Genomic DNA, 26,243 nt, shown 5'->3' with positions numbered 1-26,243 from the left:
AAACTTTTATTTTTATTTTATTTCTTTAAAGTTTATTTATTTTGAAAGAGCAAGAGCGAGCAGGAGAGGGGCAGAGAGAGAGAGAATCCCAAACAGACTCCATGCTGCCAGCACAGAGCTGGCTGGACCTGGGGCCATGACCTGAGCCAAAACCAAAAGTCTGACACTTAACCAACTGAGCCACCCAGGCGCCTCTGTAAACTTCTAAAGGTTATTTATTTATTTTTGAGAGAGTAGGGAAGGGGGAAGAGAGAGAATCCCAGCCTAGAGCCCAATCCAGGGCTTGAACTCATGAACGGAGATTATGACCTGTGCCCAAATCAAGAGTCAAGACACTTAACTAACTGAGCCACCCAGGCATCCCTAAACTTTTATTTTTAATAAATGACTTGTTAGGCGTATGTTTTGCTTAGAGATTAGGACAGAGTTCCTTTGTCTTACCTGTTCAGATAATTAGCTGGCTCATGTGTGATCAGAAGTGATTTAGGTTTTTTTTTTTTTTTTTTACGGTATTTTAATTACCTTTTTATTCTGGCTAGATTTTATACCAACACTTAATGTCCAGATTGCTGGTTTATGGGGCAGTCATAACCCGTTTAGGGTTTCTAGTGCTTTTTCCTTTGGTAATAGTGAAACTTCTGTGAAGGCTTTTTAAGGACTTGGGCTTTATCAATTATCAGTAGGGGATCAGCACATGATGTTGATCTTAATCAGGTTTTCTTGTGGGGAAAATGGTTACTTAAATTTGTAGCTGGTTTTTGAAGGTGTCATATTCAGCTTTGTATTTCCTATCCCTTTGACCTTGAGGGTTATCATAGTAGGTATGGTTTTCTTCTCATGTTTTCAGTCATACACTTTGAGATTTTACAAGGAAGGTCTACTTAAACTTACTTCTTCCTTAGAGTTTTTCAAGAGTTCATTTTTGTTTGAGTAGCAGTTAAGTTCCATGGCACTAAAAGCCATTCAGCACTAACAGTTTATCTTCCAAAATACACTTTTGTTCTGAAAATTGGAGCATTTGACTTGAAAACTGCATTTCTTGCCTTACTTTCATTATCGATTTACCTGCATTGAGTGAAATTGTATATTTCCAGTGCGGTGAAGTATAAGGAATGTGAACTGGCCAGGTCTTTGGTTTGGAGACTTGTGCCAATGACAGTGAGTGGGTTGGTTAGGAGGGGTAGGTTAGATCTCTGAATCCAACAGGATTGGGCCATGAGTTGTTCCATGCCCAAAGATAATGGATTAACTCACCATCATTGACTTGAAACTGCTTTTAAAGTATCTTCTTCCTCATTAACAAAATTGTCTACTGAGCAACAACCTCTGTAGAAGCACCAATACCTCCCTACCTTCTAAATCATACATTTTCTTATTTCCTGGAGCTCAAACATAAAAGTGATCCTTAAGGGGTGCCTGAGTGGCTCAGTCAATTGAGCATCCCACTCTTGGTTTCAGCTCAGGTCATGATCCCAGGGTCTTGGGATTGAGCCCTGCACTGGGCTCTGCACTAAGTGTGGAGCCTGCTTAAGATTCTCTCTCCCACTCGTCTTTCACACTCACGTTCTCTCTCGAATAAAAAATTGCTTTTAATAAAGCTTAAAAACAAGAATTATGAGCACTTCAGTAACTCTTAACATCATTTTTCACTTGGCAAATCAATAACTGCTGTGTTTCAAGGGTGGTCTTGACTGAAAACTGCTTAAGTGAAAATTTAGTTGTGCCCTCACTTGTTTGGCAATGTACATGTGCTCTTTCTTAAGTTAGGAAAATGTTCCTGTGATAGCTGCTCCTAGGAAAAACTAAAATACTACTATGTTAAAGTATAATATGAAACATTTTATATTAAATTGGGTTGAGGAGAAGAGAATTCTCTGAAAGACCATATAAAATCACTGTTTTCACTACCAGGAGGATTGAAACCTTAGAGATTCAGAGATTAGCCACTAATGAAGTATATTAGAGAGAGAGTCCACATATATGAATTACATAATTTTAATACATCACATTTGCTCCTTAAAACTTTGGAAGTTAGGCAGAGCAGCACTTGGTGTGGGTAGTTTTCGTAGAAAACTGGGCCTTGAAATTAAGTTAGTTACTAAAAAGGTGCAGAACTAGAATTGTAAGATTTTTTTCCTACTGCTATGTCGTACCTTCTTATGCTGCCACAGTATTTTGTAAAAATGACATGGAATGTAGAGATTTTCTAAAACTGATACCCATGGAAGAAGCTTTTTGTTGTGCTTTGAATTTTCTCTTTACAAATTGTAGAGCCATACTTCCCCAATAGAAGAACCAACTGAGCAACCAGTATCTGTATTTGAGAGCTGAATGCATGCTGGGCATTGGATTTAGGCACTAGTGAATAGCAAATAAGACAGACAATATTCTCCATCTTGTTGTAACTATGAGTACATCTTATGTTTAAATGTTGTTAGAATTGATCATGGCTTTTTATACACAACAAACACATTTGAATGGCTCTTTGTTTTTATAGTCCTAAGCTGCTTAATCTTGGCAGTTTTGTGTGGTTCAGTCTATTATCACAAACCAGTTAGCAGTAATGATTTATCTGTATAATTCTGTGGATAATAAAAATCAGGGATTTAGCTAACAGTAAATATAACACTGTTGGCAGACACCAGTAATTGCAATCCCTTCTTGTGAGAACTTTATTTGGGATTGTTTTTATGTTTGTTTTTTGAGTTATATATTATGTGTTGTGTTACTATGTATTGTAACATGTATAAAAAGAGATCAATATAGACTATTCATTATAAAAAGCAGTGCTTTATTGATACTGCCCTAATACAAAGGAGGTTTTTATGTCCATCCCTTAACTATCCTTGGGTATGCATCTTCTTGGAGTAGTTGCAGTATTCAAAGCAGCAAAGAAGAAAGGTTTGAAGTGGACTTTTGAATGAAATTAGCCAAAAGAAACAAATAGACAATGAATATTATTCTTGTATAAGATCACTGTTGGGTCTTGCTGACTTAATTTTAGTTGTGAAGGAATTCTGTTTTCTTTTTATCCAATAGGATGTATAGTTACCCGGCACGCGTTCCTCCTCCTCCTCCTATTGCTCGGGCTGTAGTTCCCTCAAAACGCCAGCGTGTTTCAGGAAACACCTCACGAAGAGGCAAAAGTGGCTTTAATTCTAAGAGTGGACAGCGAGGATCTTCGTCCAAGTCTGGAAAGTGTATGTATTACTGCAGTTTTGTGATTCTGCTATTTTCTTGTGTTGAAATAGGGAAATTAGTGCAGCCAGTAGTCAATTTTTATACAAATAGCTCCGCATTATTAAAACAGTGGAAGAGGAGAAGGCAGTGATTCAGGGGCCAATTTAGACTGCCTTCTATAAGTTACATAAATTACAAGGCCTTGGTAATTTGAAAAAAGTTGCTAGACTTTAGGGAGCTAACTAAGCATTTATAAATTTATGAAATGTGTAGGTCAGTAAAAACAGTACAAAAAATGCTTTCAAATATAATTGAGGTCTTTAGCGGGCCTACAAAAGTAAGATTCTACTGCTAAGTGAGCAGGCATATTAGATTTAGTTTTTAGCTACCAGCTATAAAACCGAGGGTCCCCACATTACCGGGAGAATATGGTCCTGGCTCCATTTCTCCCCAGTGATCTTCTGTTGGCTACGGCCATATGGTTTAGCTGGGGATGAGTTTGGCAACAGGTAGCTTTCTGGTATAGTTGATTCTAATCTAGAGTTTTGTTTGTATTAAAGTGAAAGGCGATGACCTTCAGACCATTAAGAAGGAGTTGACCCAGATAAAGCAAAAAGTGGATTCTCTACTGGAAAGCCTGGAAAAAATTGAGAAAGAACAGAGCAAACAAGGAGGTAAATGGTTTTCCTGCTTGTTGGGTATAAAGTTGGGTTAGCCACCTAAGATAGTTGAAGGTATATGTTGGAGTAGTGGGATATAAAGCAATTGAATATGAAACTTGGGGAGTTTGAATTGGGAAGGGCATTTGTGTGGGAGGATTTAGGTTTGTGCTGCAGTTCTATGATCATTAGTGGGGATTGTCTACATCCTGTGGACATTACTTGCCCCTAGACAGACTTGTCCTTCTCATCCCCAGTAGAGATGAAGAATGATAAGTCAGAAGAGGAGCAGAGCAGCAGCTCCCTGAAGAAAGATGAGACTAATGTGAAGATGGAGTCTGAGGGGGGTGCAGATGACTCTGCTGAGGAGGGGGACCTACTGGATGATGATGATAATGAAGATCGGGGGGATGACCAGGTGAAAACCACGGGAAAGGAAAGAAAGAGGTGGTGGAGGGGGGATCAGGGACACATGGAGTGCCTCTAACTCCATCCTATTTGTGTCTGTTTCTCACAGCTGGAGTTGATCAAGGATGATGAAAAAGAGGCTGAGGAAGGAGAGGATGACAGAGACAGCGCCAATGGCGAGGATGACTCTTAAGCACATAGTGGGGTTTAGAAATCTTGTCCCATTATTTCTTTACCTAGGCGCTTGTCTAAGATCAAAATTTTCACCAGATCCTCTCCCCTAGTATCTTCAGCACATGCTCACTGTTCTCCCCATCCTTGTCCTTCCCATGTTCATTAATTCATACTGCCCTGCGCCTAGTCCCATTTTCACTTCCTTTGACGCTCCTAGTAGTTATGTTAAGTCTTACCCTGTAATTTTTGCTTTTAATTTTGATACCTCTTTATGACTTAACAATAAAAAGGATGTGTGGTTTTTATCAACTGTCTCCAAAATAATCTCTTGTTATGCAGGGAGTGCAGTTATTTCCATTCATACATGAGCTCAGTAGTTGTGCTTCCCTAACTGCAAAGGCAATCGCTTTAGTTGAGTAGCACCTGAGAGCAGCTTTGAGTTAGAGGTATGTGTGTTATACCCCACATAAGAGTGCTTATGTGGGGATGTTCAACACAAATGTAACAATGTATTTTTGTGAATGAGAGTTGGCATGTCAAATGCATCCTCTAGAAAAATTAGTGTAATAGTCTTAAGATTTGTTTTCTAAAGTTGATACTGTGGGTTATTTTTGTGAACAGCCTGATGTTTGGGACCCTTTTTTCTCAAAATAAACAAGTCCTTATTAAACCAGGAATTTGGAGAAAAAAAAGAACCTGGTTTTTTATTTTTGTAGTTGATAATTGTTTACTTCCAATTCTTTGTTTCACAGCGGCTTCCACAAAACCCTTAAAATGTACTAAATATATTTTTCTTTGAGTCATAGTCATTATGCATACCAACATACACTACTCAAACGATGTATCATTGGGGTGGGTATTGTGTTAAGGAGACAAGTTACTTAAATTCTTTTGCAGAATGGCTCTTCTTTCCAAATGAAAAGGTTTGGGAACTACATTAAGCCTTTTCATCAATGTTTTGTGGTCCAGTTGGCACCCTTTTTGAGATTTTTGTTGTGTGCTAAATTGTTTTCTCCTTAAATACATGAGGCTCAGACATGTCAAGATTTTTGGAAAATTGAAACAACTGGAGAACGAAGTTTCTTTTTTCTCCCATTTTATCCTTTTAATTGATATAGTCCCAGTTGCTTCCTGGATTGAGTCTGTGCCTCACTGTTACTAAAAATAGGAAAGCTCTTTCTTTACTTCTCTTCTATAGTATATAATAACCTTGCAAGGTTACTGAGAACATGTATTTTACTTTAAATTGGTTTAATCCCTGTAAGTAATTTTTGCGCCTTTGCCAATATGATTAAATTGTTGTGATTTTTAGTCACGATACTAATTAGCACCCAAACTTCTAAGGACAGATTTATTAAACAGCTTCTAGATTTGTGATGTTTGCCTAATCCTGAAAGGTCCAGTTTATTTATATTTTATACTTCAGTTTCCAGCCGAACAGGACAAAAACATGGTTAGTTTAGACTACTATCATTCACACAAACCTTGGATTCCCCAGAAAAATTGTTGCAACAAGGCATTTGTATCCAGCCTACCAGAAGTCCTGTCCTATTTATTAGAATTCCATAAATCGTTTTATGTAACAGGTGACAAAGCAGAAAAGAAGGAAGAGCTGAACTATGGACTGCCTTTGGACCTCATGTCCACTGTACGAAAGTAGCTTTTTACCCACCCTGTTTCTGATCTGACATGATTTCATGTTACACAAACTCCCTTTCGGCACATAACTCCCAACAAGAAAATAAATTGGATGCTTAGAAGAAAGGGACACGGTTCTAAGATGTTAATAAAACCTGTTTAAGGTTATAATGTTAGCCATCAGTACTTAAAAGATAATAGACTAGTCAGGCCAGGCCTAAAAATACCTACTTTTATAATTTCGTATGAAACCAAATATTGAAAGAAACTGCAGAAAGCTTAGAGAAATGATCATATGCTGTTAGAAAACATATACACATAGGGTTATTGATACAATGCCAAGAGACCTCTAGTTTATCTTGATGGGGAAGAATCATTTCATACTCGAAGATCCTCTTAGAACAATACTGTAGAATTCTATAGTCATAGGTGTACTCTTTTAATACTTTGAAATATAGTTCTATATCTTGCAATCTGATAAAATGGATAGATTACAAACTTGTTTTTAATCATCGTCTTACCACCGATCTAATGAAGGTTTATAGTCACTGTTACGTTACTTAATTTTGGGCCCCAGGAAAGAGATTGGAGTAATTTTAATAGAAATCTAGGCAGAGCAAGTGGTGGGCTTGGTTAGCAGTGCAGGTAAGGATGAAAAGCTTGAGTTTCAGACTCAGCTAATTGTTTAGAGGGAATTCTGGGTAACGAGACAATCTCAAATTCCAGGACCGTAAGCTATTCAGTAGAAGTAAGATTTAAAACCGTAAAATATGGTGATGTATTTGTTGGGTATAAAATTCAGAATAATGTTTTCCTTTTTTCCCCCAATATGCCAAGAAATAAAAGAAAAAATAGCTTGGAAGCTTTTAAGAATGGTTGCCAGCCAGGAATTGATTAAGAAGGTAGATGACTTAAAATGAAATCTTTGAAACTTTTTTTTTTTTTTTAAGAGTTTTAATTTTTTTTAGAGAGAACAAGCAGGGGAAGGAAGAGGGTGAGAGAGGATCCCAAGCAGGCTCCACACCCAGTCTGGACCCCAATGTGGGGCTCTATCTCATGACTAAAATCAAGAGTTAGATGCTTAACTGAGCCCCCTAGGCTTTGAAACATACCTGATACCCAATTTTTAATGGAGAAACTTCTTTGGAGTTGACTGGCTAAGGTAGTTTCAAGTTTCATCTGAAAACTGCAAGGATTATTAGTACTATTCAGTACTTGTTTTAAAGCCTCTGTTTTACAGAGGGAACTAGGCATAACAAAATAGGAAAATGTAAACAAGAACAACAGGATTATGGTAAATTGGAACCAGGGAATAAACAAGTCAAATGAATATTAAAAATGTAATGGAAGGAATAGAAAAATAGGCATCATTCCAGCCATACAGTAACCAGAAGGTCGCAAAAAGTCTACTGGATGACTTCTAGCAGATTTATGCAAAAGAATAGCTAGGAGAAGCAAAGCCCATGGATATGATATGCAAAGTAAAGAAACAGAACTGATGAGACATGGTTTTAGACAACGTAAATGAGGTATGTTATGGAAGTAGTTGGGAAATAGGAAATAGCTGTGTATTTAATGAGATCAGTTGAAAGCTATACTTAGTTCTGAGCACATGTAGCTGACCTGTGACAGCATTGACTGACTAATGATGAACTAATGAATATTATTTTTAGGAAAACCAGAAAGCCTCATCATTGTGTGGCCTAGGAGAATGAAGGATTTAGCCATATCTGTTGACCTTTTTATTGAATGTGAGGGAAATTCAGCTGCACCAGTGTCAAATGGGGTTTGAGTTTCTGGACCCTGGTTCAGATCACACCAAAAATTGCAATTCAGTGGAGTTCTAGATAGATTTAAGGAAAAAAGACACTGTGATGAGTTGAAGCCAGTTAACAATAGTAGACACACAGATAAGACATAAAATGAGAGCGACCAGTAAATGAGCTACATATAATGTGCAGAGTATGGGCTGGTAAGCAACTATAAAGAATTTCATTTGCCTTATCAATGCTGAATCTCATAGAGAACAGGTATCCTTTACACTGTGTTTGACAAATGGGGCATTATGTTGGAGAATTTTTAGTGTTTGGAAAGACCTTAGGATAAAGTGAAAATCTGCCCAGCTTTTCTGTACAGAAAAGGCTAGATTTTAGATATATATGTGACTGGGATGACAATTCCAAATATTTAGAGGGGAGACTAAAGTAGGAGTGTTGGGAAATACCTATTTGAATTTTAATCAAATTAGTCCTAATAAAGAAGGCCTCAAAACAATATATGGTTCATAAGTAACTTTCAAGTTAATCCAAAAACTTAAAATCCCAATTTGGAAAAGCAAAACCTATTTAAAGCCCTGTTGAGAGCTAGTCAGCCTCCCCCACCCCGCACTTAAGTCAGAACTACAATAGAAAGAAGGGACAGTATAATGGAGTGCAAAAAGGCAAAGCAGTTACATAAGAGAAGCTCAAGATTTGATTGTGCAAAATGACTCCTGCAGGCTGGCCTCTTTCACAAACAGTTTTAAAATAATTAGTTGAGTGGATCTCAACCTTGGTTGTGCATTAAAATTACCAAGGGAGCTTTTAAAATCCTGACACCCAGGTGTGCATTCCAGACCAATTAAATCTCTTCAGGTGGGACTTAAGTGGATTAAGAGAAGTGCTTACAGTAAGAAAGTATGGTAGCAACACATTATTTTAAAAAATGAAAGTGTCAGGTGAAAGGGTGAGAGTGTACCTGCATTGAAATCTATGGCCAAAGTATAGAAATCACTGAAGAGGGGGAGGTGTCTGGGTAGGGTTATAAGTTGAGAAAAGCTAGGGCCAGAAGACAGACACATGTTAAAGTAAGCCCAATTTTATCCATCCACCATTCTTAAAACTATTGCACTGTCCAGTAGAACTTTCTGTAATGGAATTATTTCATAATGCATTGACCAATATGCTAGCCCTGTGGCTGCCACCCTTGAAATGTAGGTAGTGTGACTAATTGGATTCTAATTTTTACTTTTTTATTAGCACAATGCAGGGTATGGGCAGAGGGAGAGAAAGCAAGAATCTTAAGGGGCTTGATCCCACAACCCTGAGACCATGACCTGAGCTGAAGTCAGAGTCGGATGCTCAACCGACTGAGCCACCCAGGCGCCCCAAATTTTATTCATCTTTAATTTAAATAGCCACAGGTAGCATGTGGCCAGTTTGTTGGATAGTGTAGTGCTAGAGAATACTGAGCAGTTTTCAAACAAGTACAGATGACTCAGTGAACAACTGTGACTTTCCAAGTTGTTTCATGCCCCGAGTTCATTGAAGATATTTCTAGGCCTTAAGCCCTACAGTATTCAAGAGTATGAGGACATCCACAGCTGCAAGTTTGGTCTGCCAGCTTCATTTAGCAATGCTTCTCGCAAGATATAATCTTGTCAGGGGGTCCCAAGGCATCCATCCAAGCATGATGCTGGGCAAGCATTTAACACAGTCTTACTGATTTTCACACAATCCCATTAGATTAGATTATATAATCCAATATATATATAGGATTATATTCCATATATATATATATATATATGGAAGTCTGTGTTTCAGAGTTTCGGATTAAGTGCCTTGTTGAATGCCCCATAATTATGTTAGCGCCAACATTTCAACCTGTGATCTGACTTGACCAAGGATTTTGGACCTTAGGAGAGGAAATGGTATCTTTGAGCTTACATCCTGAATCCCAAAAACTGACAACTGTTACCAAACCAGGATAACAGACTTTAGGATCCCAGCACTCTCTTTCTTAAATTTAACAAAAGAAGAAAAATATCGTTACAATTTTTCTCTCGATTCTGTACACTGAATACTAGGAGGGATTCATAGACCTAACAATTACAACACATCTTATTGAAAAACACCTGGCTAAGAATATAGTCTCTCTCACCCGTTTTCCTTAGCTCTTCTTGGGTAACCCAGAGGCACTATTTTAAACTATTCTATCTCAAGCAACAAACTTTACAAATACCTTGTAAAAATTATTTTCTTCAGGATAACACTCTGATTATACAACTTTGACCCTGTATCTTTATGCCTGCAAGGTCCATTAGAAGCACCTGGCAGTGTCATTGCAAGAGTGTCCTTAAAAAAAGGCTTGATCTTTACCCCAAAAGATTTATTAATGTGAAATGGTGTTCAATGACAGAGGTTGAGGTACTGCTGCAAACTTACAAGCCACAATGAGTTTCTGGTGTGAATTTGGGACATAAGGGACCCCCTTGCCCCCCCGGCAAAAGTTTGAGCCTGAGAATCTACCTGTCGAGTTCAATGACTCAGAAACCCCGTGCCCATTTCCAGCTTGGTTAACAGCTTTACTAGTTCCCATCCAGACTTAAAAAATCTTCCTATGGATCATAAAGTCTTGGAGTCTGATAACCTTTTGCCTATTTTGTCCCTGCCCTAAAGGATACTTGCTTTAGAGAGAGATGAGACACTTAAAGACCCTCTTGGCCCTCCTGGAGGAGGGATTTACCAGAGGGCTTGTAGTGGAGCCAGGTGGTCTGCTAGATGAGCTAGAGCCAGCTGCCAGCCCACCCTCACAGTATTCCTCTCCCTACTCAGAACCCATGATACTACATTTTGTTAGTTTCCTCATCCAGTCAAACCTGCCCTTTCCCCAGAACTTTACGTGGACTCCACAGAAGCTGTTCTATAGTGGCAGCTAGGTCATTCACAGGGTCCTGGAAGCTGCCGGGGTGTAGTTGCCAGAAGGTTGTCTGCTTAACTGCTGGAAATACTGCAGTGGTCTGCTCTGTCCTTAGCAGGTCCTTCATCCTGGACTGACCCTCAGCGTTTTTCCAGCTAGATTCTCAGTGTCTTGGGCAGGAGGAACAGCTCTTAGAATCTACTCCCTTGTGGGAAGTCTAGAAGCATCCTCACTTGCTCACTGTTATTTGACCACCTGTGGAGATAGCTTCAGTGTTTGCTGTCAGTGTTTTCATTCCCTCTCACCTGGGCAAACAATCCTGATTCATTACCCTGGTGGGACCCAGTAACTACCTGGCTACATACCCAGGGCCTTGCCATCTCCCTACCTCTCTGAAGCTTAACCTGTCTTGTCCTCTTAAGCACTCACCTAAGTGTAAGGATACACATCTTCCCTTTTAAAATATTAACCCTCCAGCACAGTCCCTCACTTTGTGAAGGAGTCTGCAGTCTTCACACAAATGGCTCAAAGGTTTATTTTCCTTAGATCTCTACAGACCTTGGGAGGCTTTGTCTCAGCTTTGGTGTATCTGAGGAGTCCTGTTTTAACTTTTCCCACCCAAGACGGCAGCCTCCTGCCTGCCCTTTATACACTCATTTTTCTTGCCTTCCTCGCAATGCCCGTTGGATGTCAGTGGTTTCATTACCGCATTTCCCCACTCCTGCCCTCTTGCAACTTTGGTAGTCTTCAGTCCTCCCCTTGAGGAATAGTTGTACTTGGCTTCAGAATAACAGCAGCTTCAGAATCTCCTAGGCACAATTCAGTTGCAACATGATCACATACCACTTTTCCTAAGAAGAAATATGCTAGTGAAACAAAAATAACCAAGTTTAACAAAATGCATATCCCTGTATCCAGCTGAGGTAAACACATGGTTCTATTTGCTGTTAAGAAATGCCATATTTTATTGCTACTGGTAGAACTCATGTGCCTCATAAATGTCTGTTCAATCCGTTTTCCTTTCTCTCCACCTTCACCTACCATCATTCCAGTCCAAGCTACCATCACCTTGCCTCTGGTTTACTGCAGTACCCTCCTGTATACCCACAGCCACTGTGATCCTTTTCCAGTCACTTCCGCACAACAGCCATAGTGATCTTTTCAAAACACACCTATAATCATGGCACTTCTTGGTTTAAAAGCCCTTCTGGCTTCACTTGCCTTACGATAACGGTAAAACTTCTTACAGTCTACACAGGCATAAATGGTCCTCCCTTGACCATCTGTCCAGCCTCTCTACCATGTGCTCCCTTACCTACCTTGTCCAAATTTTCTTTTGTGCCTCTTACTCCCCATGGTCACTCCCCACACCTTTGTCCATTGGGGTCCCTAGTTAACTTCTTTTCATCCTTAGAGTTCAACTCAAGTGTTGCTTCCTCCAGGAATCCTCCCCTGCCTTTCTTAAGTAGACCAGTAGGCTCTCAGAGAACCAGTAATCTCTTTGTAGCACAAATTACAGTCACACTCATCAATGTGTATGATTTCTTAATTAATACGGCTTTCTTATTAGAGTGGCACTCAGAGCAGGAACCACATCTATTACTGTTCACCAATATATCTCAAGTGTTTCACTGTGTCTGAAACTTAGAAATAGGCTCAATGAATGAAAACGGGAAGTGGAAAGGTGAAGTGGGGGAAGGTTAGCTCTGGGTAGGGCAGTATTGGAAACACAGCCTGAATGCCAAGCAAGGTTGAAGAACTGACTGTACAACACACCTGAAGGAATGTTGTAATGCTTTGGGCCTGTCCCAAGGAGATGCATTCTTGCAGGTGAATTTCAGTGCCCCTGCTTTCATTGTAATATTTCACAATCCTTTCCCTGTGCCTCCAGTAAATCCCTAATAATCCATGTCTGGTTGCCAAGGATATGAGAGAGTGCATTGTCCAAGAAAGATGCATATGCTCATTGAAATTAACCTCTTTTAATACCTGTAAGTCCAGTTGCCCTTACAAAGACCACTGTACCCTTAATGAGTTGCTCTCTGACCCAACACCTGTATTCTTTAATTTTTTAAACTATACATATATAAAATGCATGCATTTTAAGCATACAGCTTCATGAGGATTTACAAAATGAACATGCCTGTTTAATTAAACACCACCTTGATCAGGATATGGAACATTACCAGCACCCCAGAAGCAACCTTCATGCCCCCTCCAACCATTACCCCACTAGGTAACCACTATTTTGACTTCTATCACCATAGATAGGTGTTGTTTGTGAACTATACATAGATGGAATAGTACTGTTGAAGTTTGGGCTCCCCTGGGAGAAACACTTGGATGTAGTTTATGTGGGGAATGACTCCAGGAGACATGACTCCTGAGGAAGTGGAAGAGTGAGACAGTTAAGAAGAAAAAGCCAATATAAAGGTGTGTTACTGAGATTAGGTACATAATGCTCAGAGTTTTCTGAAGGATGGGGTAACAGGAGGCTGGAATATTTATCCACTGGCTCCTGTTCCCCATTGATAGAGGGATGCCACAGCAGGGGTTCACTTCTCTGCAATTTTGGGCTGTAACTGATCTTAATCAGCTCCAACAGCATTGAAGGACATTTGGATTGTTTTGGTTTGAGTAATATTGCCATGAACATTCTTGTACCTGTCTTATGAGAACACATGTACACATTTGTACATATTTCTGTTGGGTATATATATAATCGGGTGGTATTGGGGCATAGGTTATGTGTGTATGCAGCTTTAATAGATATTGCCAAACAGCTTTCCAATGTGATTGTATTAATTGATATTTTCACTAGCTGTAAATGAAATTTTTCATTGCTCCACATCCTTATCAGCACTTGGTATTGTTAGTCCTTATAATTCTAGTTTTTTTTAATGAGTGTGAGTGTGCCTCAGTTTGCTCTTTGGTAAACTTTTTCCTGTATAATTTACATACACAAAAGTGCACAAATCATGTGTACAGCTGTTACTTGTCACACACTGAACACACTCACAAAAAATAGCAAGAAATCAAGAATTGAAAAATCACCAGCACTACAGAAGTCCCATGCATGCATGCCCTCTTCTGGCAACTTATACCACCATCCCAAAGGACATCTATTATCCTGACACCATAGATTCTTTTTGGCTGTTTTTGAGCTTCAAATAAGTGAAATAATATATTATGTGGGGTTTTTTTTTGTCTATCTTCTTTGAGTCAACATTATGTCTTTTCAATTCATCTATATTGTTGCATGTTGTAGGTGGTTCGTTCATACTGTTGTATAATATTACATTATACAAATATACTGCAATTTATTCATTCTGTGAGTAGGCATTTAGACTGTTTTCAGTTTGGGCTATTATGAATAAAGCTGCTATGAACATCCTAGAGCATGTCTTTTTTTGAACAAATGTGTCTATTTCTGCTGGGTATAAAACTAAGAATGAAATCACTAGAATAAAGAATATTATCCCATACCCTTGCCTATCTGCTATTTTCCAATTTTAGCCATTCTAGTAGGTATCCTAGCAGTGTCACATTAATTTTTTCCCCCCTTGGGGCTCCTGGGTGGCTCAGTCTGTTAAGCATCCAACTCTTGATTTCAGTCTTGATCTCATGGTTCATGGGTTCAACCCTCGCATTGGGCTCTGCACTGACAGTGTAGAGGCTGCTTGGGATTCTGTCTCTCCTCTCTCTCTGCCTCTCTCCCACTCCCACTCTCTCTCTAAATAAATAAACATTAAAAAATATTTAAAAATTTTTTTTCTTAATTTTTTTTTCTTTCCTTTTTAAAAAATCAGCTTCTAGAGGCACCTGGCTGGCTCAGTCAGAAGAGCATGTGACTCTTGATCTCAGGGCCCAGAGTTCAAGACCCATGTTGGGTGTAGAGATTATTTAAATAAATAAAGGTTTAAGAAAAAATAAGCTTCTAATGTTGGAGTAACATTTGGTTTACATAAAAGTTGCAAAGAGTACAGAGAGCTTTTTGTCTACCCACCCTCGAGTTTTGCCTAATGTTAACATCTTAATGCTACCATGGTACATTTTTCAAAATTAAGAAACCAACACTGGCACATTACTATTAAACTCCAGACCTTATTCAGATTTCAGCAGTTACTACATTCACTCATGTTGGTGGCGGGGGGTGGTTCTGCACAATTTTATCACCTGTATAATTCATGTAATCACCACCACATTCAATATGCAGAACTGTCCCATCACCACAAAAGAACTCTTATACTATTTATCATTGTACTGTGTCCCCCATCCTCCTACAACTGTTCCTATCCCTTGTAAACCACTAATCTGTTCTTCATTATAATTTTGCCATTTCAAGAAGTTCTATAAATGACATCATACTATGTAACCTTTTGAGAAGGGCTGTCCCACAGACACCCACAGCACAGTGCCCTCGAATTTCATCCAAGTTGTTACATGTAACAATAGTTTGTTCCTTTTTATTGCTGTGGATGTACCAATTTGTTTAACCCATTCATCTGTCGAAGGACATTTGCAATGCTTCCAGTTTGGGGCTATTACAAATAAAAGTTGCTATAAATATTTGTGTATCAGTTTTTGTGGACATAAGTTTTCATTTCTCTGGGATAAATGCCCAGGGGTGTGGTGATTGATGAGTGGCATGGTAAGTATATGTTTAATCTTCTGAGAAATTGCTAAACTATTTCCCAGAGTTGCTGTGTTATTTTACATTCCCACCAACAAGTACAAGAGATTTAGTTTCTCTGCATTCTTGGCAAGATTTGAGATTGTCACTACTTGCTTTTTTAAAAAAGTAATCTCTATATCCAATGTGGGCTCGAACTCAACCCTGAGAGTAAGAGTCACATGCTCCACTGACTCAGACGACCCAGGATTGTTGCTAGTTTTTATTTTCACTTTTTTTTCAGGCTTATTTACTTATTGTGAAAGAGACAAAGACAGCGTGAGCATGGGAGGGGGAGAGAGAGAGAGAGACAGAATCCCAGGCAGGATCCGCACCTCAGTGCAGAGCCCAATGCGGGGCTCAAACTCACAAAACCTGAGCTGAAACCAAAAATTGGACGTTTCACCGACTGACCCACCCAGGTGCCCCTATTTTCACTTTTTCAATAGGTATGTAGTGGGGATTTGTTTTCATTTTTTTGTAGTTTTTGTTTACTTGTTTGCATTTCCCTAATGGCTATGATATTGACCATCTTTTCACGTGGTTGTCTGCCATCCACATATCCTCTTTGGTGAATTGTCTGTGAATGGCTTTTTTCTATGTTATAATTGGTTTGGTTTTTTTTCACACTGCTGAATCTTGAGGGGTGCCTGGTTGGCTCAGTCAGTAAAGCATGTGCCTCTTGATCTCAGTCATGAGTTCAAGCCCCACACTGGGTACAGAGCTTACTTAAAAAAAGAAACTTCTGAGGGGTGCCTCTGTGTCTCCCTCTCTATGCCCCTCCCCTACTTGTGTGTGTGCACTCTCTTGCTCTCTCTCTCTCTCTCTCTCTCTCTCAAAAATAAACTTAAAAAAAAGAAACTGCTGAGTTTGGGGAGTTATTTATATATTCTAGAGACAGATCCTTTGTCAAATGGTTTGCAAATATTTCCTCTCATTCTGTAATTTTTTTATCTTTTTATTATTTTATTCTATATTATTTTAAGTTTACATCCAAGTTAGCATACAGTGCAATAATGATTTCAGGAGTAGATTCCAGTGATTCATCCCCTATGTATAACAACCAGTGCTCATCCCAACAAGTGTCTTCCTTAATGCCCCTTACCCATTTAGCCCATTCTCCCACCCACAATCCCTTCAGCAACCCTCAGTTTGTTCTCCGTACTTACGAGTCTCTTATGTTTTGTCCCCCTCCTTGTTTTTATATTATTTTTGCTTCCCTTCCCTTATGTTCATCTGTTTTGTCTCTTAAAGCCCTCATATGAGTGAAGTCATATATTTGTCTTTGACTATTTTAACTTAGCACAATACCCTCTAGTTCCATCCACATAGCTGCAAACATCAAGATTTCATTCTTTTTGATTGCCGAGTAATACTCCATTGTTTATATATACCACATCTTGTTTGACAGTGCTGCTATCAACATTTGAGTGCATGTGTCCCTTTGAAACAGCATACCTGTATCCCTTGGATAAATACCTAGTAGTCCAATTGCTGGGTTATAGAGGAGTTCTATTTTCAATTTTTTGAGGAACCTCCATACTGTTTTCCAGAATGGCTACACCAGCTTGCATTCCCACCATCAATGCAAAAGAGATCCTCCTTCTCCGCATCCTTGCCAACATCTGTTGTTGCCTGAGTTGTTAATGTTAGCCATTCTGACAGGTGTAAGGTGGTATCTCGCAGTGGTTTTGATTTGTATTTCCCTGATGATGAGTGATGTTGAGCATTTCTTCATGTGTCAGTTGGTCATCTGTATGTCTTCTTTGGAGAAGTGACTATACACGTCTTTTGTCCATTTCTTCACTGGATTATTTGTTTTTTGGGTGTTGAGTTTGATCTTTATAGATTTTGGATACTAACGCTTTATCTGATATGTCGTTTGCAAATATCTTCTCCCATTCTGTCCGTTGCCTTTTAGTTTTGCTGATTGTTTCCTTTGCTGTGCAGAAGCTTTTTATTTTGATGAGGTCCCAATGATTCATTTTTGCTTTGGTTTCCCTTGCCTCTGGAGACGTGTTGAGTAAGAAGTTGCTGCAGCCGAGGTCAAAGAGGTCTTTGCCTGTTTTTCCCCTCTAGGACTTCTAGGATTTTGATGGCTTCCTGTTTTACATTTAGGTCTTTCATCCATTTTGAGTTTATTTTTGTGTATGGTGTAAGAAAGTGGTCCAGGTTCATTTTTCTGCATGTCGCTGTCCAGTTTTCCCAGCACCAATTGCTGAAGAGACTGTCTTTATTCCATTGGATATTCTTTCTTGCTTTGTCAATAATTAGTTGGCCATATGTTTGTGGGTCCATTTCTGGGTTCTCTGTTCTGTTCCATTGATCTGAGTGTCTGTTTTTGTGCCAGTACTATACTGTCTCGATGATTACAGCTCTGTAATATATCTTGAGGTCTGGGATTGTGATGCCTCTTGCTTTGGTTTTCTTCTTTAGGATTGCTTTAGCTATTTGGGGTCTTTTCTGATTCCATACAAATTTTAGGATTGTTTGTTCTACCTCTGTGAAGATTGCTGGTGTTTTTGTTTTGTTTTGTTTTGATAGCGGTTGTGTTTGTTTTTTTATCTTAGCAGAGCCTTTTGTAGAGCAAATGTTTTTAAATTTGATGAAGTCCATTTTATCAATTTTTGTCTTTTATGGATCATGCTTTTTTAAAAAAAATTTTTTGAGAGAGAGAGAGCACTAGTAGGGGAGGGGCAGAAAGAGGGAGACACATAATCCAAAGCAAGCTCCAGGCTCTGAGCTGCCAGTAGAGCCCAACGTGGGGCTCGAACTCACGAACAGTGAAATCATGACCTGGGCTGAAGTTGGATACTTAACTGACTGAGCCACCCAGGCACCCCAATCATGCTTTTAAGTGTCATTTCTAATAACTCTTTACCAAGAACTAGGTCCTGATGATTTTCTCCTATGTTTTCTCTGATAAACTTTATAGTTTTATCATTTACATTTTTTGACTATTATGAACGTTTATTTAGCAAAAAAAAAAAAAGTTCAATAAGAAAATGCATAGCCTGATTTTTATTTTGTAGTAAAACAGTTGCTAGGAGAGGGGACATGTGGAAGCAGTTGGTTTCTTCCGGTAAACACACCCATTGTTTATACTTGTCCCAAGACTTCTAACATGATAATACTATTTCTTTGAATTACCACCATTCCAATATTGTTCTGTTGCCCACTAGTGCCATCTCCACACACTGATCTATCACAAGATTCGTAAAGGGATCAAACCCCAGCAATATTCCTTGGACATCTGCCACCATTTAATTTCAATGATAATTTCTTGTCTATAAATTTTTCCAACATGGGAGCGTGAGCTTTGCTCATGGTGTCTACCTCAAAGATGCCTCCTCATTTACATTTTTTTAAGTTTATTTATATTGAGCAGGAGAGGGACAAAAAGAGGGAGACAGGGCATCCCTAGCAGGCTCCATGCTGTCAGTGCAGACTCACAAACTGTGAGATCATTACCTGAGCCAAAACCCAGAGTCGGACAAATAACCGACTGAACCATCCAGGCACCCCTCTTTTACATCTATGATCCACTTTGTTATTTTTTGTATAAGATGTAGGGTTTAGATTGAAGTTTTTTTTTTAATTTATTTTTTACCTATGGTTATTCAATTGCTCCAGCACCATTTGTTGAAAAGACTATCATTCTACCAGTGACTTGTTTTTGCACCTTTGTCAAAAATCAGTTGGGCATATTTGTGTAAGTTCTATTTCTGGGTTCTTTATTTTGTCCCATTGATCAATGTATTTATCCACCTGTCCATACCATGTTTTTGTTAACTGTAAATTTGGATAAAACTGTCTTAAAATTGGTTAGAATGATTCCTTCCACTTTATTATTTTTATATCTTGATCTTGTATCTTGCAGCCTCACTGAACTCTTATTCTAGGAGTTTTGTTGGTTAATTTGTTGGTAGCTTCTTTGAGAAAGGAAATTTCTCAGTTCACTGAGAATTTTGTGGATTCATCTGCCTAGATAGTCATGTCAACTGGAAAAAGGGATAGTTATAATTCTTCCTTTCCAGTACGGATGCCTTTTGTTTCCTTTTCTTTCATTCTTACACTGGCTAGGATTTCTAGTACAATGATGTATAAGGATGGTAAGAGCAGATATCCTGCCTTGTTCCTACTTTTAAAGGGAAAAGTATTCAGTCTTTTACCATAAGTATGATGTTAGCTGTAGGTTTTATTAGGCTAATTTTCCTCTACTCCTAACTTTTTGAGAAGTTGTTTTTTTTCCTCCCATGAATGAGTGTTGAATTTTGTCAAGTGTTTTTTGTGCATTAGATGATATTGTGTGACTTTCTTCTTTAGCCTATTAATATGGTGGATTCTATTGACTGCTTTCCAAATGTTGAACCAATCTTGCATCCCCAGAATCAATCCCATTTAGTCATGGTGCATAATTCTTTTTATATACATGGTTAGATTTTGTTTGCGAATATTTTGTTGCAGACTTTTGTGTCTATATTCATGAGGGTGTGTGTGTGTGTGTGTGTGTGTGTTGTTCTGGTTTTTGGTTTGGGTTTGGTGTGCTTTGATATCATGGTAATACTGACTCCATTAAATGATTTGGAAAGGATTCTATTTTCTTGAAGAGATTATGTAGAACTGGTGTAATTCTTTTCTAAACATTTGGTGGAACTAGCCACTGAAACCATCTAGATCTAGAGATTTATTTGTAAGGATTTTTAACACTAGGAACCCAATTACCTATTATCTATTTTGTATTGAGCGATTTTTATAATTGTTTTTATTTTTTAGGAATTGATCCATCTTATCTAAGTTGTTGAATTTATATGGGTAGAGTTGTTTGACCTATGCTCTTATGATTCTTTTCATGTCTGTGGGCTCTGTAGTGATTATCTACTGTTTCAATCTTGATATTGGTAACTTGTGTCTTTTTAATTTGTCAGTCTTGATAGAGGTTTATTAAGATGGTTGATTTGTTCAAAGAGCCACATTTTGTTCAGATTTTTATAGTTTTCTATTTTCAATTTCATTTTTTCTGCTCTTATCTTTATTATTCCCCTTTTTTATTTTTTTAATATTATTTTTTAAATTTACATCCAAATTAGTTAGCATATAGTGCAACAATGATTTCAGGAGTAGATTGCTTAATGCCCCTTACCCATTTAGCCCATCCCCCCTCCCACAACCCCTCCTGTAACCCTCAGTTTGTTCTCCATATTTATGAGTCTCTTTTGTTTTGTCCCCCTCCCTGTCTTTGTATTATTTTTGTTTCCCTTCCCTTATGTTCATCTGTTTTGTATCTTAAAGTCCTCATATGAGTGAAGTCATATGATATCTGCCTTTCTCTGACTAATTTCGCTTAGCATTTTGACCTGAGCTGAAGTCAGACCCTCTAGTTCCATCCACGTAGTTGCAAGCGGCAAGATTTCATTCTTTTTAATTGCCAAGTAATACTCCATTGTGTATGTATGTATATGTGTGTATATATATATATATATATATATACATACACACACACACACACACACACACACACACACACCACATCTTCTTCATGCATTCATCCATCAATGGGCATTTGGGCTCTTGCCATACTTTGGCTATTGTTGATAGTGCTGCTATAAACTTGGGAGTGCATGTGTCCCTTTGAAACAGCATACTTGTATCCTTTGGATAAATACCTAGTAGTGTAATTGCTGGGTCATAGGGTATTTCTATTTTTGGTTTTTTGAGGAACCTTCATACTGTTTTCCAGAGTGGCTGCACCAGCTTGCATTCCCACCAGCAATGCAAAAGAGATCCTCTTTCTCTGCATCCTCACCAACATCTGTTGTTGCCCGAGTTGTTAATGTTAGCCATTCTGGCAGGTGTAAGGTGGTATCTCGCAGTGGTTTTGATTTGTATTTCCCTGATGATGAGTGATGTTGAGCATTTTTTCATGTGTCAGTTGGCCATCTGGATGTCTTCTTTGGAGAAGTGTCTATTCATGTCTTTTGTCCATTTCTTCACTGGATTATTTGTTTTTTGGGTGTTGAGTTTGATAAGTTCTTTATAGATTTTGGATACTAACCCTTTATCGGATATGTCGTTTGCAAATATCTTCTCCCATTCCGTTGGTTGCCTTTTAGTTTTGCTGGTTGTTTCCTTTGCTGTGCAGAAGCTTTTTATTTTGATGAGGTCCCAATGGTTCATTTTTGCTTTGGTTTCCCTTGCCTCTGGAGACGTGTTGAGTAAGAAGTTGCTGCAGCTGAGGTCAGAGAGGTTTTTGCCTGCTTTTTCTTCAAGGATTTTGATGGCTTCCTATCTTACATTTAGGTCTTTCATCCGTTTTGAGTTTATTTTTTTAATCTTTATTTATTTTTGAGAAAGAGACAGCATGTGAGCAGGGGGAGAGCAGAAAGAAAGGGAGACACAGAATCCAAAGCAGGCTCCAGGCTTTGAGATGTCAGCACAGAGCCTAAGGTGACGCTCGAACTCATGATCTGTGAGATCATGACCTGAGCTGAAGTCAGACGCTTAACTGACTGAGCCACCCAGGTGCTCCAGTTTTGAGTTTATTTTTATGTATGGTGTTAGAAAGTGGTCCAGGTTCATTTTTCTGCATGTCGCTGTCCAGTTTTCCCAGCACCAGTTGCTGAAGAGACTGTCTTTATTCCATTGGATATTCTTTCCTGCTTTGTCAAAGCTTAGTTGGCCATATGTTTGTGGGTCCATTTCTGGGTTCTCTACTCTGTTCCATTGATCTGAGCATCTGTTTTTATGCCAGTACCATACTGTCTTGATGATTACAGCTTTGTAATACATCTTGAAGTCCAGGATTGTGATGCCTCCTGCTTCGGTTTTCTTTTTCAAGATTACATTGGCTATTTGGGGTGTTTTCTGGTTTCATACAAATTTTAGTATTGTTTGTTCTAGCTCTGTGAAGAATGCTGGTGTTATTTTGATAGGGATTACACTGAATATGTAGATTGCTTTGGGTAGTATTGACATTTTAAGAATATTTGTTCTTCCTATCCAGGAGCATGGAATCTTTTTCCATTTTTTGTATCTTCTTCAATTTCTTTCATAAGCTTTCTATAGTTTTCAGTGTATAGATTTTTCACCTCTATGGTTACATTTATTCCTAGGTATTTTATGGGTTTGGGTGCAATTGTAAATGGGATTGATTCCTTGATTTCTCTTTCTGTTGCTTCATTGTTGGTGTATAGGAATGCAACCGATTTCTGTGCATTTGGTTTTTTGGTGGAATGTTTGGGGTTTTCCATATAGAGTATCATGTCATCTGTGAAGAGTGAAAGTTTGACTTCCTCCTGGCCAATTTGGATGCCTTTTATTTCTTTGTGTTGTCTGTTGAGGCTAAGACTTCCAATACTATGTTGAATAACAGTGGTGAGAGTGGACATCCCTATCTTTTTCCTGACCTTAGGGGGAAAGCTCTGTTTTTCCCCATATAATTTCCCTTCTGCTTGCTTTGGGTTTGTTTTGCTCTTTTTTAGTTTCTTAAGATATAAGCATTTATTACTATAAATGTATTTTTCTGCTCTGCTTTAGCTGTTTCCCACAAATTTTAATATGTTGTATTTTAATTTTTATTCAGTTCAATGTAATTTTGATTCTCCTTGAGACTTCTTTTTTATCCATAAATTATTCATATTTGTTTTGTTTAAAGTTCAGGTGTTTGCATATTTTCCTATTTCCTGTTCTCTTATTTATTTCTGGTTTGTTGCAATTATGATTAGAGGACATATTCTGTACTATTTCGATTATTTTGTTTGTTTGATTTATTTGAGAAAGACAGAGAGTGAGAACAGGAGTGGGGGAGAATGGCAGGGAGGATAGAGAGAAAGAGAGTGAGTGAGAGAGAGAGAGAGTGAGAGAGAGAGAGAGAGAATATCCTAAGCAGGCTCCATGCTGAGCATGGAGCCCAACATGAGGCTTGATCCCATGCCCCTGCGATCATGACCTGAGCCAAAATCAAGAGTTGGACATTTAACTGACTGAGCCACCAGACCCCTCTCAAGTATTTTAGAGTTGCTGAAGTTTGTTTTATGACCCAGGATATGATCCATCTTGGTGTATGTTCGGATGCTTAAAAAGTATGCCTATTCTGTTGTTTAGTGGAGTGCTGTATAAATTTCAATAAGATCCTATTGGCTGATGGTGTGATCCAGATTTTCCATATCTTTTTTTTTTAAGTAGGCACTAAGCCCAAGGTGGTGGTCAAACTCATGACCCTGAGATCAAGAGTTACATGCTCTACCAACTGAGCTAGCAAGGTGTCCCTCCATGTCCATGTTTATAATCTAGTAGATATATACAGTGTTTAGAGAGGGATATTGAAATTTCCAACTATGATTGTGGACTTACCTACTTATTTCATATCTATCAGATTTTGATTTGTGCATTTGGACCTCTATTGTTTGGTCCATACCTATTTAGGATTTAAAGTTAACACTAACAAATGGCAAGTGGGAAACGTAAAACTTAAGGCATTCTCAGGACGGCATTGTCTCAAGATGAAGTTGAAGAAGACAGTAAATTTTGTTAAGACCATATAAAGATACAGGACGCCTGGGTGGCTTAGTCAGTTAAGCATCCAACCCTTGATTTCAGCTCAGGTCATGATCTCATGGTTTGTGAGTTCAAGTCCCACATTGGGCTCTGCACTAACAGTGCAGAGCCTGCTTGGGATTCTCTCTCTCCCTCTCACTTTGCCCCTCCCCTGCTCGCTCTCCCTCTCAAAATAAATAAATAAGCTGAAAAAATAATAACAAATTTTTTTATCTTAAAAGAAAAAAAAGACCATATAAAGATCCAAGGTGGTGGTACCTCAGAGATTAGTTCAGTCAAACAATAGGGTTTCTAAAAAGCTCACAGGTATTGTGCCTCAGCAGTCTCAGCAGAGGCTCAAGGAAGAGAGTTATCTCAAAGACATGTATTAATGCGATTTTTGTCTAGCAGACAAATCCCAGTAAGATTCAGAGAAGTTTTTAAGAGAATAATAGTGGCAGAACCACTACCAGCTTGAGCTGTAGAACAGTAGAAAATAAAACGAAGTGTTTTGATTCGCCAAACTTCTTCAGCCAGGAAGCAAACCACGAAAACTACTCAGCCACAAACACAGGCTAGTTTTCAACGTTTATTTATTTTTGGGACAGAGAGAGACAGAGCATGAACGGGGGAGGGGCAGAGAGAGAGGGAGACACAGAATCGGAAGCAAGCTCCAGGCTCTGAGCCATCAGCCCAGAGCCTGACGCGGGGCTCGAACTCCCGGACCGCGAGATCGTGACCTGGCTGAAGTCGGACGCTTAACCGACTGCGCCACCCAGGCGCCCCAACACAGGCTAGTTTTCATATATAGGAGAGTTCAGTGAGCAGAACCGTGATCTCAGAGGTGGAGCCAGGAACCACAGAGAATTTCCCAGGACTTGAATCCTAATCAAGGAATTGCCAACAAGTGCCTACTGGCTTTCAGAATTTCTATGACTCAATGACTTTTGTGTACCTACCTTCCCTTACCCCCCATCTTTATTCTATAGTAGTTATCCCATCTCTGTCCTGCCATTATATGTTGTGAGTGTAGAAGCCAGATGTAACTTGTGTGTTTAGCTCATCAGTCTTATGACTGAGAGGAATTGTACAGGAGGAATGCTGTGTAACTCTACCTAATGAATTTCATCCATACCTGTACCTGATTTGGATGATGTGATCATGGACTTGAGCTAACACTGTAATGAGATGTGACTGTGGAGGGCCTTGAGAGCAGATGAGTGTATTTTGCATGTAAGGTGGACATGAATCATTGAGGGCCAGAGGGCAGACTGTGATAGCCAGTCTTCAAGATGGCCCCAAAGATTTTCACGTCCTGGTATTGATACCCCTGTGTTGTCCACTCCCACAGTGAATAGGGCCAACCAGTGTAACCAATAGGATACTGTGGAAATTACAGTATATCACTCCCAAGTAGCATAAAATAATAAATTTATTAATTTAACTAAGTTGGGGGAGAATTTGTTGTATGGCAATAGGTAACTAACCCAGTGATCAACCAATTTACTTACATATCATTATAAACTCATGGGTTTAAGCATATCTGATAGACTTCTAAATATTATTGTTAAATACTTAAGAATAGCTACTAATAGAAAGAGAAGAATCAGTGGAAGGGGGAAAAAGTACACTGAAAAACAAAGAGGGGCACTTGGGGCTCATTCAGTTGAAAGTCTGACTTTGGCTCAGGTCATGATCTCAGTTTGTGAGTTAGAGTCTTGCATTGGGCTTCCTGCTGACAGTGTAGATCCTGCTTCAGATCCTCTGCCCCCCACTCTCTCTGCTCCTCCCTCACTTGCACGCATGCTCTCTCTCTCTTTCTCAAACATAAAAATAAACCTTAAAAAACTAAATAAAATTTAACCCAAAAGGAAATAAAAATAAGGTCAGAGAATGGGAGAGGGAAGCAAATTGGAAAAAGTATGATAAATAGAAAAATCAAAGTGAGATGTAAAAATAAATTCAATGTATATCAAAAAGCCCCGAAAACTAAAAAAAAAGCCAAGAACCAAAACCCCCCAATCTCACCAACATAAAGACAGAGATACTCTGAATGGCTAAAAGAAAAAATTCCAGATATATGATGTTTACAAAGGCCACACCTAAAACTTTGAGTGTTGGTTCTCAAAATGATTTTAATGAGTGACAAGCCAACAGACTCAAATAAAGGACACAACTTCCTTAACCATAAATAAAGGATATGAGAAATGAATTAAATGATACTTGCATAGAGAAGACACAGAAGCACTCTATCAATGGGACAAGTATCCCTGGCTTTCAGGTCTCCATTAAGGTATTCA

At 38.7% G+C, this 26,243-nt stretch overlaps 1 protein-coding gene and 1 pseudogene across 10 annotated transcripts in view; one reads left to right on the top strand and one right to left on the bottom strand.

Annotated features, from left to right (window-relative positions):
• HNRNPC (heterogeneous nuclear ribonucleoprotein C) overlaps positions 1-4,726 on the top strand; it is a 55,530-nt gene extending 50,804 nt beyond the window's left edge. For 8 of the 10 annotated variants that reach the window (XM_047075408.1, XM_047075404.1, XM_047075406.1 and 5 more), the window contains 4 exons: positions 3,040-3,200; positions 3,741-3,854; positions 4,097-4,257; positions 4,357-4,726. In XM_047075408.1, the coding sequence (XP_046931364.1) occupies positions 3,040-3,200; positions 3,741-3,854; positions 4,097-4,257; positions 4,357-4,440 (520 nt within the window). In that variant the 3' untranslated portion in view covers positions 4,441-4,726. The remainder of the gene's footprint in view (positions 1-3,039; positions 3,201-3,740; positions 3,855-4,096; positions 4,258-4,356) is intronic. The other 2 variants (XM_047075412.1, XM_047075410.1) reach the window with 1 other exon arrangement.
• A 13,781-nt stretch (positions 4,727-18,507) lies between these two features.
• Positions 18,508-18,735, bottom strand: LOC124508181 (small nuclear ribonucleoprotein G-like; annotated as a pseudogene).
• Between the last annotated feature and the right edge of the window lie 7,508 nt (positions 18,736-26,243).

The sequence above is a fragment of the Lynx rufus genome, unplaced genomic scaffold (assembly GCF_022079265.1).
Source record: "Lynx rufus isolate CCGP_SWC_20201006 ecotype Redwood Valley unplaced genomic scaffold, mLynRuf1.p SCAF_13, whole genome shotgun sequence".
Classification (NCBI taxonomy): Eukaryota; Metazoa; Chordata; class Mammalia; order Carnivora; family Felidae; genus Lynx; species Lynx rufus.
The sequence above is the reverse complement of the archived record's forward strand: the minus strand, read 5'-3'. Positions and strand labels throughout refer to the sequence as shown.